The sequence below is a fragment of the Pelmatolapia mariae genome, linkage group LG10_11 (assembly GCF_036321145.2).
Source record: "Pelmatolapia mariae isolate MD_Pm_ZW linkage group LG10_11, Pm_UMD_F_2, whole genome shotgun sequence".
NCBI classification, from domain to species: domain Eukaryota; kingdom Metazoa; phylum Chordata; class Actinopteri; order Cichliformes; family Cichlidae; genus Pelmatolapia; species Pelmatolapia mariae.
Window position 1 is genome coordinate 35856508 of NC_086236.1, and position 14990 is coordinate 35871497.

Consider the following 14990-nt stretch of genomic DNA (forward strand, 5'->3'; position numbering starts at 1 on the left):
CGCACACCAAACATTTCATACCTTTTAAGTTTAATCCCCACAGCGTGAAAGCACCAAATAATTTCCCCAGATACAACTGAAGTGCATTGATTACTTACAAAAACACACACTTGAGATTTTCATAATAAGTAAATCAACATTTTTTTTAAGATATGACCTAATTCCCAACCAACCAACCAACCATGACTGGGATTTAAAGAGAGAGAGCAGAGATGGAACAAGGAACAAATAGCTATTGTGTGGACAAGTCCTCCCCAACACACAAACACTCTTGTGTAGGCCAACTATGTAGATTGTTCCATTAATTCAGCATGAGGGGGAAAGTGTGAGGCTGAAAGTGCGGTTTCAAACTCTCTAATAACCTGGACGAACGCCACCGCTGCACTGAAGGCTGCGGTGAAATGTGAGGGAATCCAGCTCTCATAAAACTGCAAATTCATCGACCCGACTAAAACATCTTCTCACAAAGAAAGACGAAAATTGATCTGATGACATTTGACAAAATAAAAGCAAAGCCAGGTAATCCAAATAGCTGTTCACACAGCACATCTCATTGGAGCTGCTTCAGCTGATCACAACTCTGGGTTCTAAAAAGTGCCAATGGATGAGGCCATCAAGTGGAGACAGCCAAGCAGACACAGCAATGATTGGAGGAGGTGAGTTCTGACTAGAGCAGGAAATCTGACCAAAAATATTTATCACGATATACATTTGAAAATTTGCTATAACGATATAACTGACAATATAATTGACACTAGACAAAATACTTTACAACTCCACAACTTTATTAGTGCAAAAAAAAACAACAACCCCCAAACAAAAACCCATCAATGTATTTTCACTTAAACAAGCAGCTGTTTTTTTTATGTGCATTAAAGTTATATAAAAATTAAACAGTGCAAATGCAAATTCCTTGCTGACAGTTTAACCAAAAGGCATTTCCAGTGGAAACTGGCCGACATATCCTCAGCATAACCATGTATAATATCCACGAAACTTAAAAAGAGCTTATACACACACAATACGGTAATATTATGTTGAAGCACAGTACGTATCACTCCGCGAGGCTCCTGCCTACGATAGCCGTAATGCTCCGACAATCCATCAAGCGGTGCGGCTTCGTAGCTTAGCAAAGTCGTACCAAAACATTTGACAGATTTTCGAGCGCCGTGTAGCACATAAAATCGTTTCGAGGTCAGTAAACACAACCAGAGTTCATACATAAGGCACACGGGATTATAAGGGGCACTGTCGATTTTCAGAAAAATCAAAGGATTGATTTTAAGTGTGCCGTATTTTCCAAAAAACACGGTAATAACGACGGCCCGCTAGCATGCTCTACCAAAAATAGTGCTTTGTTGTGTATCTGACGGACGAAAGCCAAACCAGTTCCACACCACTGAAGTTGCAGCATTTTTACAAACCAGTTCTGGTTCATCCGTTTCATTCAACGATCCGCTTTCGCCCTTCTCATTCTCCATCGCCCCCATGCTTTTTCCCCCATGTGTGTATGAAAACAAAGGCACTGCGCATGCGTGTTTTACCCATATTCTATCGCCATATTTCATTTTCTTATCGTTGCCCGACATTATACCGGTATTACCGTGAAAGGTATGATATGGCCCAGCCCTAGTTCTGACAGCACTGCTGATAGGTGAACTTCTCTGGTCGTTCAGCTCTCCCAGCATTGGTAAAGAGCAATACCCTCCAGCTCTCAAGAAACACTCTAACCTGCTTCACTCTGACTGCTGTAAAAGTTGTAAGGCTGAGGCTCCAAAGACATAAAAACACGTGCGCTGACGCAGGATTACACCATGTGTATTTGTGTTTATATTTATAGTTGGATACTGAGGCAGGACGCAACCGAACTGCTCTGAAAAGCACGAGCCAACAACTTGGCTGAGACATGTTTTAGCATTCAAAAAAAGGTTGGTGGGCGTTTCCATGGCACTGGTAGTAATTTGTCCACTAAAATTTTAGAGATGTGTGCTTGGCGTCATAACGGGTGAGTAAAAACCTGAAGCACCAAAACAAACAACAGTTGATATGCAATAAAGTAAAACTGAATATATATATATATGTAATATAGCTTATGTAGAAGTAGAAAGAGGGACATTATAAGAGAGAAATGTAGAACTCGGACTCCTCAGCAGAAATCTAAAGAAAAATTACACAGTGCAACAACTCAGCTCTGTTGATGCACAGACACAGCAGACTGAACTGTGTGGTGGCAGGCACATCTACTTATTGTCTTGGTACAGATGTAAGTAAGTGTACTTATAGCTTTTCTTGGCAAACGGTAGGGTGGGTATTATGAAATTTGACTAATTATTCTATAGATGCAGTTTTCCTTCCTGTAAATAAGTGCGTTGCCATTATCAGGATGGCTGTTAAATAGAAAGACTTTTCTCTAGAAGGAAGTTAAAGTTCGAAGGGGACTTCCTCTAACAGTGATCATTACTAACAGCTGAACATGCATAAGAAAATATTACGGTAAAATCTACACCGACAGCTCAGAATGTTCAAACTGAATTTGCCTAATAGGCTATTGGTCCTTTGCGTGGCTTCATCCCACTGCTTTGAAGGTGCCCTGTGGTATCTGGCAACAGGATCAGAGCAGCGGATCCTTTATATCCCACAAGTTTTGAGCTGGACCCACTGCAGATCAGACGTGGTTCAGCACATCCCCCAACATGATGCTGAATTGGACCACTGTCTGTAATTACTCAACACTGCTGGTTGAGAGCAGCCCATGAGCCGAGGTGTTCTGGCAATAACAATTTCACCCTTGTCAGAACAGATAAAATCTTTACATAAGTCCCGAGCTTCCACGGTGAGTATGTATGATGTTTCAGCTCATCAGTGTGCAGCTGCTTCTTGCACTATATATCTGATCGTGCATATGTTTGCATCATGAACTAAAGCTGTAGGTGTCTGCAAGTGCTGGGAAAGTCATTACTTGTCTCAAGACCACGGTGAAAGAAAACATGTTATTTAGATTTACAGAAAACAGCTTAGACGAATTATTTTCAAAGACAAAGAACTCCCTCAGTTTTTTGTTTTTTTTTTACGTGAGCCGGTGTTTATTTAACAGCTCTTTCATGAACCACTTAGCCTCTTTTCTTCAACAACTGTAAAATGGTTACGTGACCTCTGGGGCAGCAGGCTTGGGCGCATCATAGACGCTTCATTAATTTAAAAAAACAAAAACAAAAAAAAGCTTAGCTATGGCTGGATGGCAGGGATGATGACATGACAGTAAGGACACTCCACCCACATCCTCTCACCTTTGCCAGCTAATTGAAGCTGACACCAGGGGCTGATGGAGAGACACTGCCCTAATGAGGCGAGACTGTACATGGCAGACGGGAGTGTTGGAGAGAGTGGAATTTAAAGAAAGAGACTAATTCTGAGATTCACTTGACAAACCTAAATTAGTGATAGAGGCAGCAATTTTGCGATGATAAGCGCCCAACGTACAGACTTTGTGGACCACAGCCGCGGTGCTAATTCAGATCAAAGGCTGCCGACTGGCCAGAGTCAAAGGGCTGTAATGAAATCCACATGGAGGCAGGAAAAGCACCGGCTAGAGGCACTAACGCAGAGCTGGAATGGCTGATATTTTTTCAAATACTGACCACCTGGGGCCAGCATTGTTTTATTCTCAGAGCTGTTTAATATCACTGAGCTGTAATGAGGCCAGAACTCAAGAACAAATACCTCTACTCACATAAGCCCATATGAGAGCACACATGACGTTTGATGAATTAAAAAGGAAAACAAATTGTTCTAAACTTGCTGATATGAAATACACTCGTTCTCTGCCCCGTCTTCTCTTATGACGAGTTAACAGGGACCTCTGGTGCTAAGCTTGGCCATCCAAAAGCAGAGAAAATCCTTTGGTTTGTGTGCTTTGGTCTGCTTTCCAAGAGGGAAACAGAATGGATCCAAACACTACAGATACTGTAACACACCATCAAATAACCACGATCAAAGGAAGTGATAAAACCTCCAGTGAAAACCCCCGGCTTCCTCCCATTCCATTAATCTGTTGAGAAGTTTGTTTAATTCTAACCTAAGTCAGCATTTTTAGACAAAAGAGGAGAGATCTGAGAGGCTTCAACGCTCTAACAGAGTGCTAGTGAAACAAGGACGGCGAGCTCCAAACACACAGGCCTCAGCTACAAATTCCAACCAGCTGGAAACTGCAGACGCACTATTAAGTAAATGATGGAGCAGAGCAGCCAACACTCTCTAAACACCCAGAATCTCAGCAAAGCCCTCGTTTTTTAGACCGCCGCGCCAAAAAAGATCCACAGCCTGACCTGTGGGAAAAATACATTTTAAGATAACCATAACACGACTGCACCGATTGATTATAAAGGATGATACACAAAAGCAAATGAAACATGGCACAAGATCGCTGCTTATCATCCGCGGATCTCAACCTATTATTTAAAATTCTTTATGCAAATTACTCGACAACATGTAGGTCCCCCTCCGCCCAACGAGTGAGCCTACACATCATCAGTTTTTGCACGTAGTCAAAGCCACAACGTTTTGCTAACTAGAGACACGACACTGGTTGGGGCTTAAAAAAAAAAAAAATCTCAGTACTGCTCCTCATATGGAATTCTTTCCAATCACTGACTTTCCCTTATATACAGACAGGATTAACATTTACTTTTACTCTTCTCTGTAGTGGAACTAGCTCCTGTGGTACCTCTTTGCGGCGAAGGACAAACCTAGAACTACCAACCACGAAATGTGGAAATTCAATTAGACGAATTTAAGTGTTTCATAAAGTCATAGGTGGCTGTCCAGAGGAATTCTCATAAAAGCTCAGAGCTCAGGCATAATCGCTGTGCAGTGACAGCCTCACTACGTACACACGCCCATAAGTGGAAACCGCAGAACAGTGACATACACTTAGAAATGTGGTCTGAGACCTGCTTGTAAATCTCGAGGCAAGTTAGAGCTGACAGACTACAAAGGTGGCTTTCTTCATTGTCCTGGTCAGCTCTGGAGCATCTATCAATTCCCAAAAACGGTATCTGAGCGCAGAACATCAAACGCCACAGCCAAACTATCGCAATCTCCATGGCACAGCAGGATATGGTAAATATCTGTTTATAGAAACGGGTGCTCCCACTTTGGGTTGTAAAAAGGGTCCCGCCAACAACTCTCTCTGGCCAATAAGTGGCAGTGGATGCAAGCTGTAGCTAACAACAAAAGTTTGTGATGGAAAATAGGGACCACACAGTAAGGCTACGAAAACCCAAGGGCAAAGAGGGGTGTACATTAAAGTCTGGCTTTGGTTAATGGATAGCTTGAATATGGCTTTCCAGAGAAACGCAGAACAACTAATCCACAAAGGAGCTTCCCCCACAGCCTCTACTTCAAACATTAGAAGAACTGGTGTAATTTCTCAGTAGCTGTTCTTCCGGTTCTGTAGCAGTGAGATGATCAAGTTTCACATCTCCTGCAGATAGACCGCTAGCAGCTCCCAATTCATGTGGCAAAACATCCGTTCAGTTTGGTACAAGACGGCAGCAGTGAATATAGCTGCTTCCTTTTTACGACAGACATGCAAGAACACGCACACATAAATGTAACAGACAAAAAGTAAAAGACAAATTAAAGTTTGGTTAGAACCCTGCTTTCATGTGACCTTTGGACTCTTCCCACATCATTAACTTCATTTTATTCAAATGCTTTCAATTCAGAAGGTGAAACATTCAGACGATGTGTTACACCTTATTCCTAAGAGTGTTCGATCAATATATCGATTACCTTGATGTAAGGAATAATGCTAATCAAATGTTTTCTAAGTAATCTGAGTCATTCAACTAGGAGGGTGAGTAATGATTTTTTATCATAATACAAATTAAATGTGCCCAAAACAATAAAAAATAAAAAACAACACAGGCAGTCGCTCCAATAATCCAAAGTCGTTTCTGTCTGACACAACACGAAAGCGCAACAATTTAACTACAATCTGCATTATTTCACACAAAATTGCAAACACTCTGTTCTTGTTATAATTCATATATTATTTGTCCAACACATACAAAGCACAATCCAAATGAGATCACGGAGCAGTGCAGGTTACAGACTCGACCTTTTCGCTTCAGCTCGGCTTGTTGGCAATTTCATTATACAATCCATACAGCTCTCAGTTGAACCTGCTTATAAGCTGCCAGGAAGAATTTCTCACTTGAAATGTGATAAACAAAGTAGAATAATGAAGTGGAGTAAAGAGATGTTGTTAAAAGTGGCACCTTAATGGCCTTTAAATGCATAACACATTGTTAAACTTTGGCTCAATAACTTCTCCTCTATTAGATACGAGGGGATGATTATCCAACATTTGTATAGCATGTGGCCATGTGGGAAATGATGCTCAAAGCTTAGCGATTCAAGCTCTTGTTCACCAGCCTGGAGGAGAACAGACACGTTTATGGCTTGGCCTAAAACAGAACGTCACCTAGTACCTCATTTCTTCTTTCCTGTTAAGGTGAAAGTGACGGCTACGCGATTGATTTAGAGCTGTGTACTCCGGTGCCTGTCCCGCCCATTATGTGTTGTATCATATTAATGCCTTTGAAATAGAAAGCGGATGTGGCCGATATGGAATGATGAAGACAATGAGTGGCAGCCGGCAGTTGAAATGGCCTGATTACTTCCAGGCCCCGTCTGTTCCAGAGTAAAAATGGTGGCAGAGCCTGGAGAGCCGCGGTCCAGGGTTCAGGTAAACAAACAGCATACAGTGGGCTGCATTACGATTGCTGAACGTCGAGGGCTCTTTTTGTTGAGATGAGGTCTGCACTGAGGCAGCCGGACCGGAGAATGATCGCTGTTGTTTTGGGTGGAGGGGGGGACAGTGCAGATGTAATCGGCCGTTTCTCTTCCTAGTTTTCTTTTTGTTTTTGGGAATGTTCTCTGGTACGCACCAAAAAGTGATTCACAAACCGCAAAGTCATAGCTGGATGAGGAGAAACAACAACGGATTTCTGAGGGAAACAGAATAGTTTTGTCTAAAACGCTTCCAAATTCTCAGAAAGATCCTTTGGAGAAACAGGCTGAAGATCCAGTTTCTGCTCTCATTCAAGGGAATCTGAGCTGTGCAGAGGCGAAAAAAAGGATAAATACTGCAGATAAGGCCAGATACAGGAGGACTTTTCTTGTGTAAGCAGTGCCTCGGAAACTGAAAGATAAATCGCTGCCAAACGTTGTCTTTTTTTCTTTGTTTTTCTTTATAAACATAAAAGCCTCAAAGTAAGCTCGGGATATGGGTTCCACTGCTACTTTATTCAGTTTGTTTAAGAATGAGGACATGTTGCAAGATGTGGCAAAAAACTGAAATTAGAATCCCTGCATTTACACTATACATACACATAAACATAAAAGCGGGCAGCAAGAACGCACATTTTGATCATTTACATGTGACTACTAAACAATCAATCATTGTATACCGCCACCTCTGAATCACAGGCTTGCAGACGGAGTAAACACAAAACTGTTCGGAGGAATGTCAACTATGGAAAAACTGAGTTCATGAGCAAATACGGTGCACCCATTGTTTCTTTAAAGGGAAAACCCGGTCAGTCATCGACCTGTACCATCTCCAACATGTGCAATACTAAAGAAAATAAGGTAATAGCTGGAGATAGTTTCCCATGGAGAATTTTAACCATCGTGACAACTCAGTCTGAGGTGGAGGGGAGTTATGAGGTGGAAGGGAGCTGTGCAATGCTCACTTTCTGCGTGTCTTTGAGTGGGTCATATGGTTTTTATCGAAGCGCAATCACATGAGCTAATGGCAGCAGAGGGCTATGCCAAGATTTTGTCCCATCTCTTGTGATTTGGGGTCAAAAACTCTGTCACAGAGGCGAAGAGATGGAGGGTCTAAAGCTTGGACTAGAGCATGGGAACTGAACAGAGATGAATGAGAGAAGAGCAACAATGAACAAAAGAGCCGATGAGGTCAAAGGGTTTCCCTGCACACACCTCACCATAAGCTGATGAGACACACAGTAACGTTTCCATGTTCTTTTTTAAGATGGCAAAACGAGACCAGTTTCCTGCCAGCTCACATTTTATTTACAAATCTGTCAGACTTCTGACTAACTTTGGTTTCAGCGGTGTCTGTGAGGGAAAAAGGACAATTTCCCCTGTTGTATTTTATCCAAACACGCTCGCTGTGGAGGGTTGAGATAAGCAAAATATAAATTTCACTATTAGGGGCTGAGTGACAGAGGGACCATACAACACAACCGCAACACTGTATGCTCTGATTTATGTTCATAATCCTTAACTTTAAAAAGTAGTTTGACATGTTTTCAGAATATATTTAGTATTAAATCTCCCATTTCACTATTTATCCAAAGTTAAGGAACTCACACTAGGTGACAGCATATATAAATGAAGCAGAATCAACTTCCTGTAAGCCTCGTTCCCATCATCCAACTGTAAACACCAACTCTTGTATACTGCTGTAATTTTAAACAACCTTTCCAAAGGAGCTTCACCAAGAATATAACCAGCCAACCAGCTCGTGTTGCGCTTGCTGCCACCTCCACTAACCACTAAATGCAGTAGGCTCCCCCATGAGTCATAGCTGTGTTTTATGGAGCCACAGTTGCCGCTCTTAATGACAGCAGGCGCTCTGACGTATGCCCCAGACCACCGCTATGGCACTCTGCCTGTAGATCATGGTGTGAAATTGCCCAGAGACTTGGCAGGTGGAAGAATACAAGCGACTTTCTCCTGTAGACAGAAATAAAGGTGAACCCAGGGGTGACCTGCTTGGGCTGCAACAGATTTACTGTGTTTTAAATCCCAATACTTGGTTTCCTGTGCCTGAGGCCCACAAAATATGATATAGCAAGCACTGCGTCTGAGAACTAGCTGTTGTGTTGACCTCTTCCTGCTGAAAGCATGGCTCCTTTGTGTAGCATCAGTTGTCATCTAATAAGCCCCACATGCCTGTTTCCCCAAAACAGAGCATGGTGGATAAAGCTGGCAATCTGGAAACGCAGCACATGACAATAAGCCGCTCCACTCAGCCACCCTAACTTGGTGGGTTTTTTCTGTGTATAGATGAGAGGCAGATTTAACACTTATGCCTCCCTGTAGATGGATACATCAGGCCCACTTACATACTATTAAAAAAAACCTTCATGTAATTCATTCATGTAACAGCCAAGCAAAGGGAGAGAAAAAAAATCTTCTCACATCACATCCTCTCCAAACTCTGAGGTTTGGGGATCGGCTCAGCTTGGAATAAAAGAGGAAACATACATGTTAACAAAAAATGGCAAAGTTTCCAAACAAACATTTGTGACTCACTCAGGCGTTGCAAATTTTGCAATATTTTCTGATTGCACAAGAAATAAAAGAGGAAATAAAAGCCCGAATATTCCTCATAGCTTTTTCTTTTTGCTTTCAAACTTCTTATCCTCAAACAAATTAAGCTGAACAAGCAGCACAGGAGCCTGTTATCAGCTGACGTCCAGGATGCTCAGTGCATCTTCTCCATCCCAATAGGAGCAAACGTTCCCCTCTGCCACATCAAAGAAGGGTCGCCCCGCCCCGCTATGGCGCAGATCCTTCGCCAGCTTCGACTGTATCACTTTCAAACACGGCCGCACAAGGCAATTTAATAGTAGATGGACAGCTAATGTATCCCACCCAGGGTCCAGTCACCACCAAAGCAGCCAATCAGACCTTCAGTCGGGCCTGCTGTGAAACCAGACCTCTGCTTGTCTGCTGTCTGCAAAGCCAGACTTTGGACAAGCTGTGCATGACTGCTTAACGTGGCTGATTCAACACAAGGAGGCCTCCAAAGACACAAAGAAAAATTTAAAAACCGCAATCTAAATAATGACTCTCTGCTGCAACTAGAAAAGCCGTCTGTTTGAAAATAATATTAGCCAGAGAAAACCACAGCTTAAAGTGTAGGGTCAATAAATGAGCCATTTCCCAGTAAAAGCCCCAATAAGAACCTCGACAGGAAACATAGAGCAGTAAAAGTAAAAAGTTAAAGTCAGCCAGCTGATAAAGTGCTTGACAATGACAGTTAATGACTTGTAATTAGATTTAAAGAAGACATTACATACGAGTTAAGCCTGCATTTCCCGGGATTAAGTCCTAAACCCTGAAATTTTGTGATGCGAGACCACAAAACTGATAGCTTACATTCAGAGAAGTGAACAGCTTAATGTGGAGTTCAGAAATCAGCCAAACTGGCAGGAAGAAGCTCCGTTTGTGGAGCGTTCCATTTTATTGACTGTGACATGTTTACCACTTCTTCAGTTTTTTCAGGTTTTAAACAGTCGCAGCATCGAGCTGAACTACTCATGTGGCACAACCATACTGTTCTGGAGTCAAGCTGATAACTCATCCATAATGTGGAGACGCACACATGGAATGTATAATAAAGTGCTTTGAACGAAAGCTGAAATTTTATCCTGTAAAAATAGTAACGCTCCTCTGAGCTGTTAGAAGCACATTTCTCAAGGTCAAAAAAGCAAAGACACAAAGTGTTTGGATCTCTCCTAAACAAAAGGCCACAGCAGCACAGAGAACTTGGGAATCTACATGCAAGGCTTACATTTATTGTGTAGTGACTTCTGTTACTGCAGAGATGAGGCTCTGCGAGCATTACATATCGGCAAATAGCAGGCGTGCCGCCTTTTTATTAATTCATCATTCCACAGATTCTTTTTACAAAGTTATCGTGCACTCTGCACATGTGCCCACCTGTGCTGTAGCTGAAGGCTTCCATCTGGATTCAAACCTTTCATTTGAATCTTTCTGCATTGGTTTCATGGACACTGGTGAGGACGTCCAGCTGTCTGGAACTCATTGTTCCTCTGCAGTGGACCAGATTCCTTTGAAGCACCATATATAAGGCCAGTTTCATGATTACAAAAGGAATGTGTCTAAAGAATACGCTTTACTCTTGAAATCCCAAAAAGACTTCTCTATGAATCACTGCCACATTTTGAACCGACAAATTCAACAATATTACTTGACAATATTTGCATTACGGATAAGCTGATTTCAATCAGGAATATTTCTCCTCCAGCCAAGCCATCCTTGCATGTGCCTTCAATCAGTGGGCAAATTAAACTTTCAGCAGGAGAGAGCATGCTGTGCTGCATCTGATGTCACTATGCGGTTGAGCCTGGTGAAACAGAAAGTCGATGTGCGGCTCTGATAAAAAAAAACTAAACTGAGATGATTGCACACCAAATGATCTTCCTTTAAAATCCAGAACATAAGACATCCTGCACACAAACTTGCATACTTGTATATGTTCATCTTTGGAGATGTGTAACACCTTGTCTGAGCTTTATTGCAAACTTTTCCCAGGCTTTGCGAGTGTGAATGCATGACTGTGTACATATGTGAGTGCTCAAACATGTGCATATGTGTTTGGCCCTGACAGTTATTACAAAACAGTAAAATCCTGAGAAAAATACAAACCTCAGCCTAGCTAATATTTCACCTTTGACAAGAGATCGCTTAGACTGACAAGCAGTGATGGAATGAGTGCTGGATTAGTTTGGCATTACTCAACAAAGAACACTGACCTAACAATGTGCATTCTGCTATTAACGTGAATAATAGCTTCCCTTCTGAAATCATGAAACACAAATCATCATTTAGCTACATGACACGGTAATACCAGTGAGTTCCATTTAGTGGTTTTAGACAGCACTTATTTTCTTTTGCTGTCTAAAATGTTTTCTTATCTCGCTTATTTTCTTATTCTTCGATGCTTTTGGAAAGATGGCAGATTTTATTGCTGGCTAGAAGCTCGTGGTGTAGCATTAACACTAAAACCTCCCAGTGCGTCGCGTTCTGAAGTGAGCCACCTGTTAGAGCGAGTGGCCCAGTTAAGAGGTGGAGAGCTCCGTCATCCTCGGCCGAACGAGGAGGAAAACAGGGAGTGGAATGCAAATTGTTAAAAGTCGGTGCCAAATGACTCGAGGATAACTGGAGGGCGTAACTAAGGTCAACACATTATATGTACTTCAATAAACCGAGACGGGTCAAGAGTTCAACAGATCACATGAAAAGACCAAAACCAATAATAAATTGTTCCTGCTATTAAGTAGATACAGTCGCATATAAAAGATTTAAGCTGTTTTTTGCATATTTTTCACACTTGCATGTTTCAGATCAACAAAAATACATGATGATATTCAAAGTCCTCAAAATATTACTTTGTATTGTAGATATGAGTTTTCTGCAAAATAATGAACCTCTGATTATTGAAAAAAAGCCTCTGTAAGATGCTCTTTATAGTAAATCGTGTTACTGAGCTGCTGCCAATTCAACCAATTCGTTGCAAAATGTTCTTTCAGCTGTTTGTTTTCAGTGGCACTTATTTTCCATCCCAAATTTGAGACCTGCTGCTACCACCAAATTTAAAATGAGCTAAAAGTTAAAAACATCTGAAATGTTTTCCATGTTCGACTGGTAATAAAATATGGGTTTATGAGATTAGCAAATCATCTCATTCTGTTTTTACTTACATTTTTCACAACATTCAATTTGACATGTGAGACATGACATCAAACGCCCAATTTCATCCTATCTTGGAATTATAAATTATTCCTGGATCTACACACAGCTCGATTCCAAAATTGCACATCTGGTAAATTTTCCATGCAAATCATCCATAACTTTGAGGAACCCTGCTAACAAACACAAACTGAATCAATTACACAACTTCCTTGGCAGAGGTAACAATCACAGATTAACACTTGTAAATTGGCACTAATTTAAAAGTGTTAATGAGTTGATGAGTACGTTGCGAGCTTTGCATGTCTGTCTCTTCAACTGACTAACAGTATCATTCATTACTTTTACATCAAGGGTGTAAAAACTTCATTCCACATTAGTCCACATAGATCACAATAATTCAGCACTTATTAATATTTAAATGATGCCTGACTAAAAGGCTTTTACAGCTGTTTCAGGAATTTTTTTATGACTAACACCTCCATTAATAACAATCAAGCTTGTTAATGACCAACCAGATGTTCCTGGGAGCAACAGGCAGACTGGGGAAGTCTGCAGGTGTTGAGATGGATTAATACACAATGGTTTTGTTGTTTTCATGAGACAATTTGACGACATGAGATGGATATAATATCATCATCCTTTATAGTGATGGCAGAGTGTGAATGTATTAACACCTGTATGTCAACAGCAGGTCTCGACACACTCAATGCCGTATTGTGAAACTTAATGGACGAGACGCTGCACTCGGTACTTGCAACTTTTAGAAACTGCAGGACAACTTACAGTTACAAATTAGTATGATTTTCTAAATAAGTTTTCAACTCTAAATAAGATCTATAAATGCTGAAATTGAAGAATGGCAGCAAACATGTTTAGTGCGTGTGTATTACCTGGGCAATGTTCTTGTTGAGTAAGTAGACGCCATATTCAAAATGAAACCGCTCTCCTCTGGGGTACAAAGGGAATCTGTGAAATGCAGAAGAAAAAGAAACACTTAAAGAGGATTTTACTGTACGTGATCCAGTACTGGCAGTCAGAGAACCCTACGTCTGCAAGCCGGCTACATTATATCCATACTACACATCAAAATATACTACAGTTCCATCTATGTGAAAAAGTCAACAAAAGCCTCGTTCTCTCTGGCTTTGCCACAGGAACGATTTGACTCGCATTGTTGAAAGTGTCCGATAATGTAGCCGGCAGTGTTTACATTGGGTGATACTTGCAGATTGCTCAGGAAACTAAGTCTGAGTCTATGATCCCTTCCCACAGATGCCACCTCCGTACTGTGCTAAACTGAAATATCAAACAGCAGAGGCGTCCAAACAACGTGTTTATCCGCCCCTGAACAGGAACAAATTTTCTTTTCAGCATGGTGGGAAAGTCCCATCGGCGCCAGTCGCATGTCTTAGGTAGGACATGCAGGGAATGCTCATGAAGGAGGTCCGGGAGGTGCCCTTGGGTGCTGGCGTGGGGTAGTGAGGTGAATACGCTGACATGCAGAGAGATACGGTTCGGGATGTTAAGGCCGGACTCATCCCTTTCAGTCATTAAGTGCTTATGCCTCCTGATCTCCCACTGAGGAGGCTTCAGCATAATGAGAAACGAGCTCCACAGAATAAGCAGGGATTTGCTCTGAGCAAACACACACATACTCAAACCTGTGAATACTTTCAGGGACTACATTCATATCAGAGCTTTATCTGAAGAGCCCTTCAAAATTCTTCACCTTTACCTTTGGAGGAACCTAACCCCAAGTCTGCTCTTAACCTCTCACCCAAACACTGAAGCAATGTGGGAGGAAATATGAGTGAACTTTGGAGGAGGTTTAGCGTTTTCTGGCTCATGAAATTCATCAGCAGAGTTGAGATGTTACATGTTGAGCTGATAAGAGGCCAAGTCAAATATAAACAAGGTTGTAAAGATAAAAATGAATAAAGCTTGTGCCGTTTTACTTGAGGTGTAAATGTTTTCCTTTACTAAAAGAATAAGGTGGAAAAGTAAAAGAACTAAAAAACCTACGATACACACTCACTGTGACTAATTGCTTCATGTCTATATGATAGTATTCCCGTGTGTGTGCCACAGGGAGGTCAGAGGTGTTCTTAATCCTGTGCAGGAATAAAGTAGAAAAATACAGCAGAAACTCTGCAGCTTACAGGATATTATACGTCCAGATTTCACTGTATGACATTCGTGTTTTAGCATTTCCTCTCGATAACAAGAACATACAGAACTAAGGGATTTTTAACAGCTCTCTTTCTTTTATTTGGCTTTTATCCACATCCTGAAAGTTTGCTTTACATCATATCTGCGGCTGTCTGGACATGTCAGACAACATTCTGACTGCAGCGTTCACTGTAAACACCTCCTCACTCACGCATCGCACTGCAAATCCGGGAAGGTTGAGAAGTAAACCTCGAACACATGGAGATCGTTGCAGCCCCGAA

The 14990-nt window shown here is 41.6% G+C and overlaps 1 protein-coding gene across 1 annotated transcript in view; it reads right to left on the reverse strand.

The window, feature by feature from the left end:
- The window catches only part of uvrag (UV radiation resistance associated gene), a 95600-nt gene that overhangs the window by 30108 nt on the left and 50502 nt on the right, over window positions 1-14990 (reverse strand). The window contains exon 13 of the mRNA XM_063487353.1: window positions 13431-13506. Coding sequence (XP_063343423.1) covers window positions 13431-13506 — 76 coding nt within the window. The remainder of the gene's footprint in view (window positions 1-13430; window positions 13507-14990) is intronic.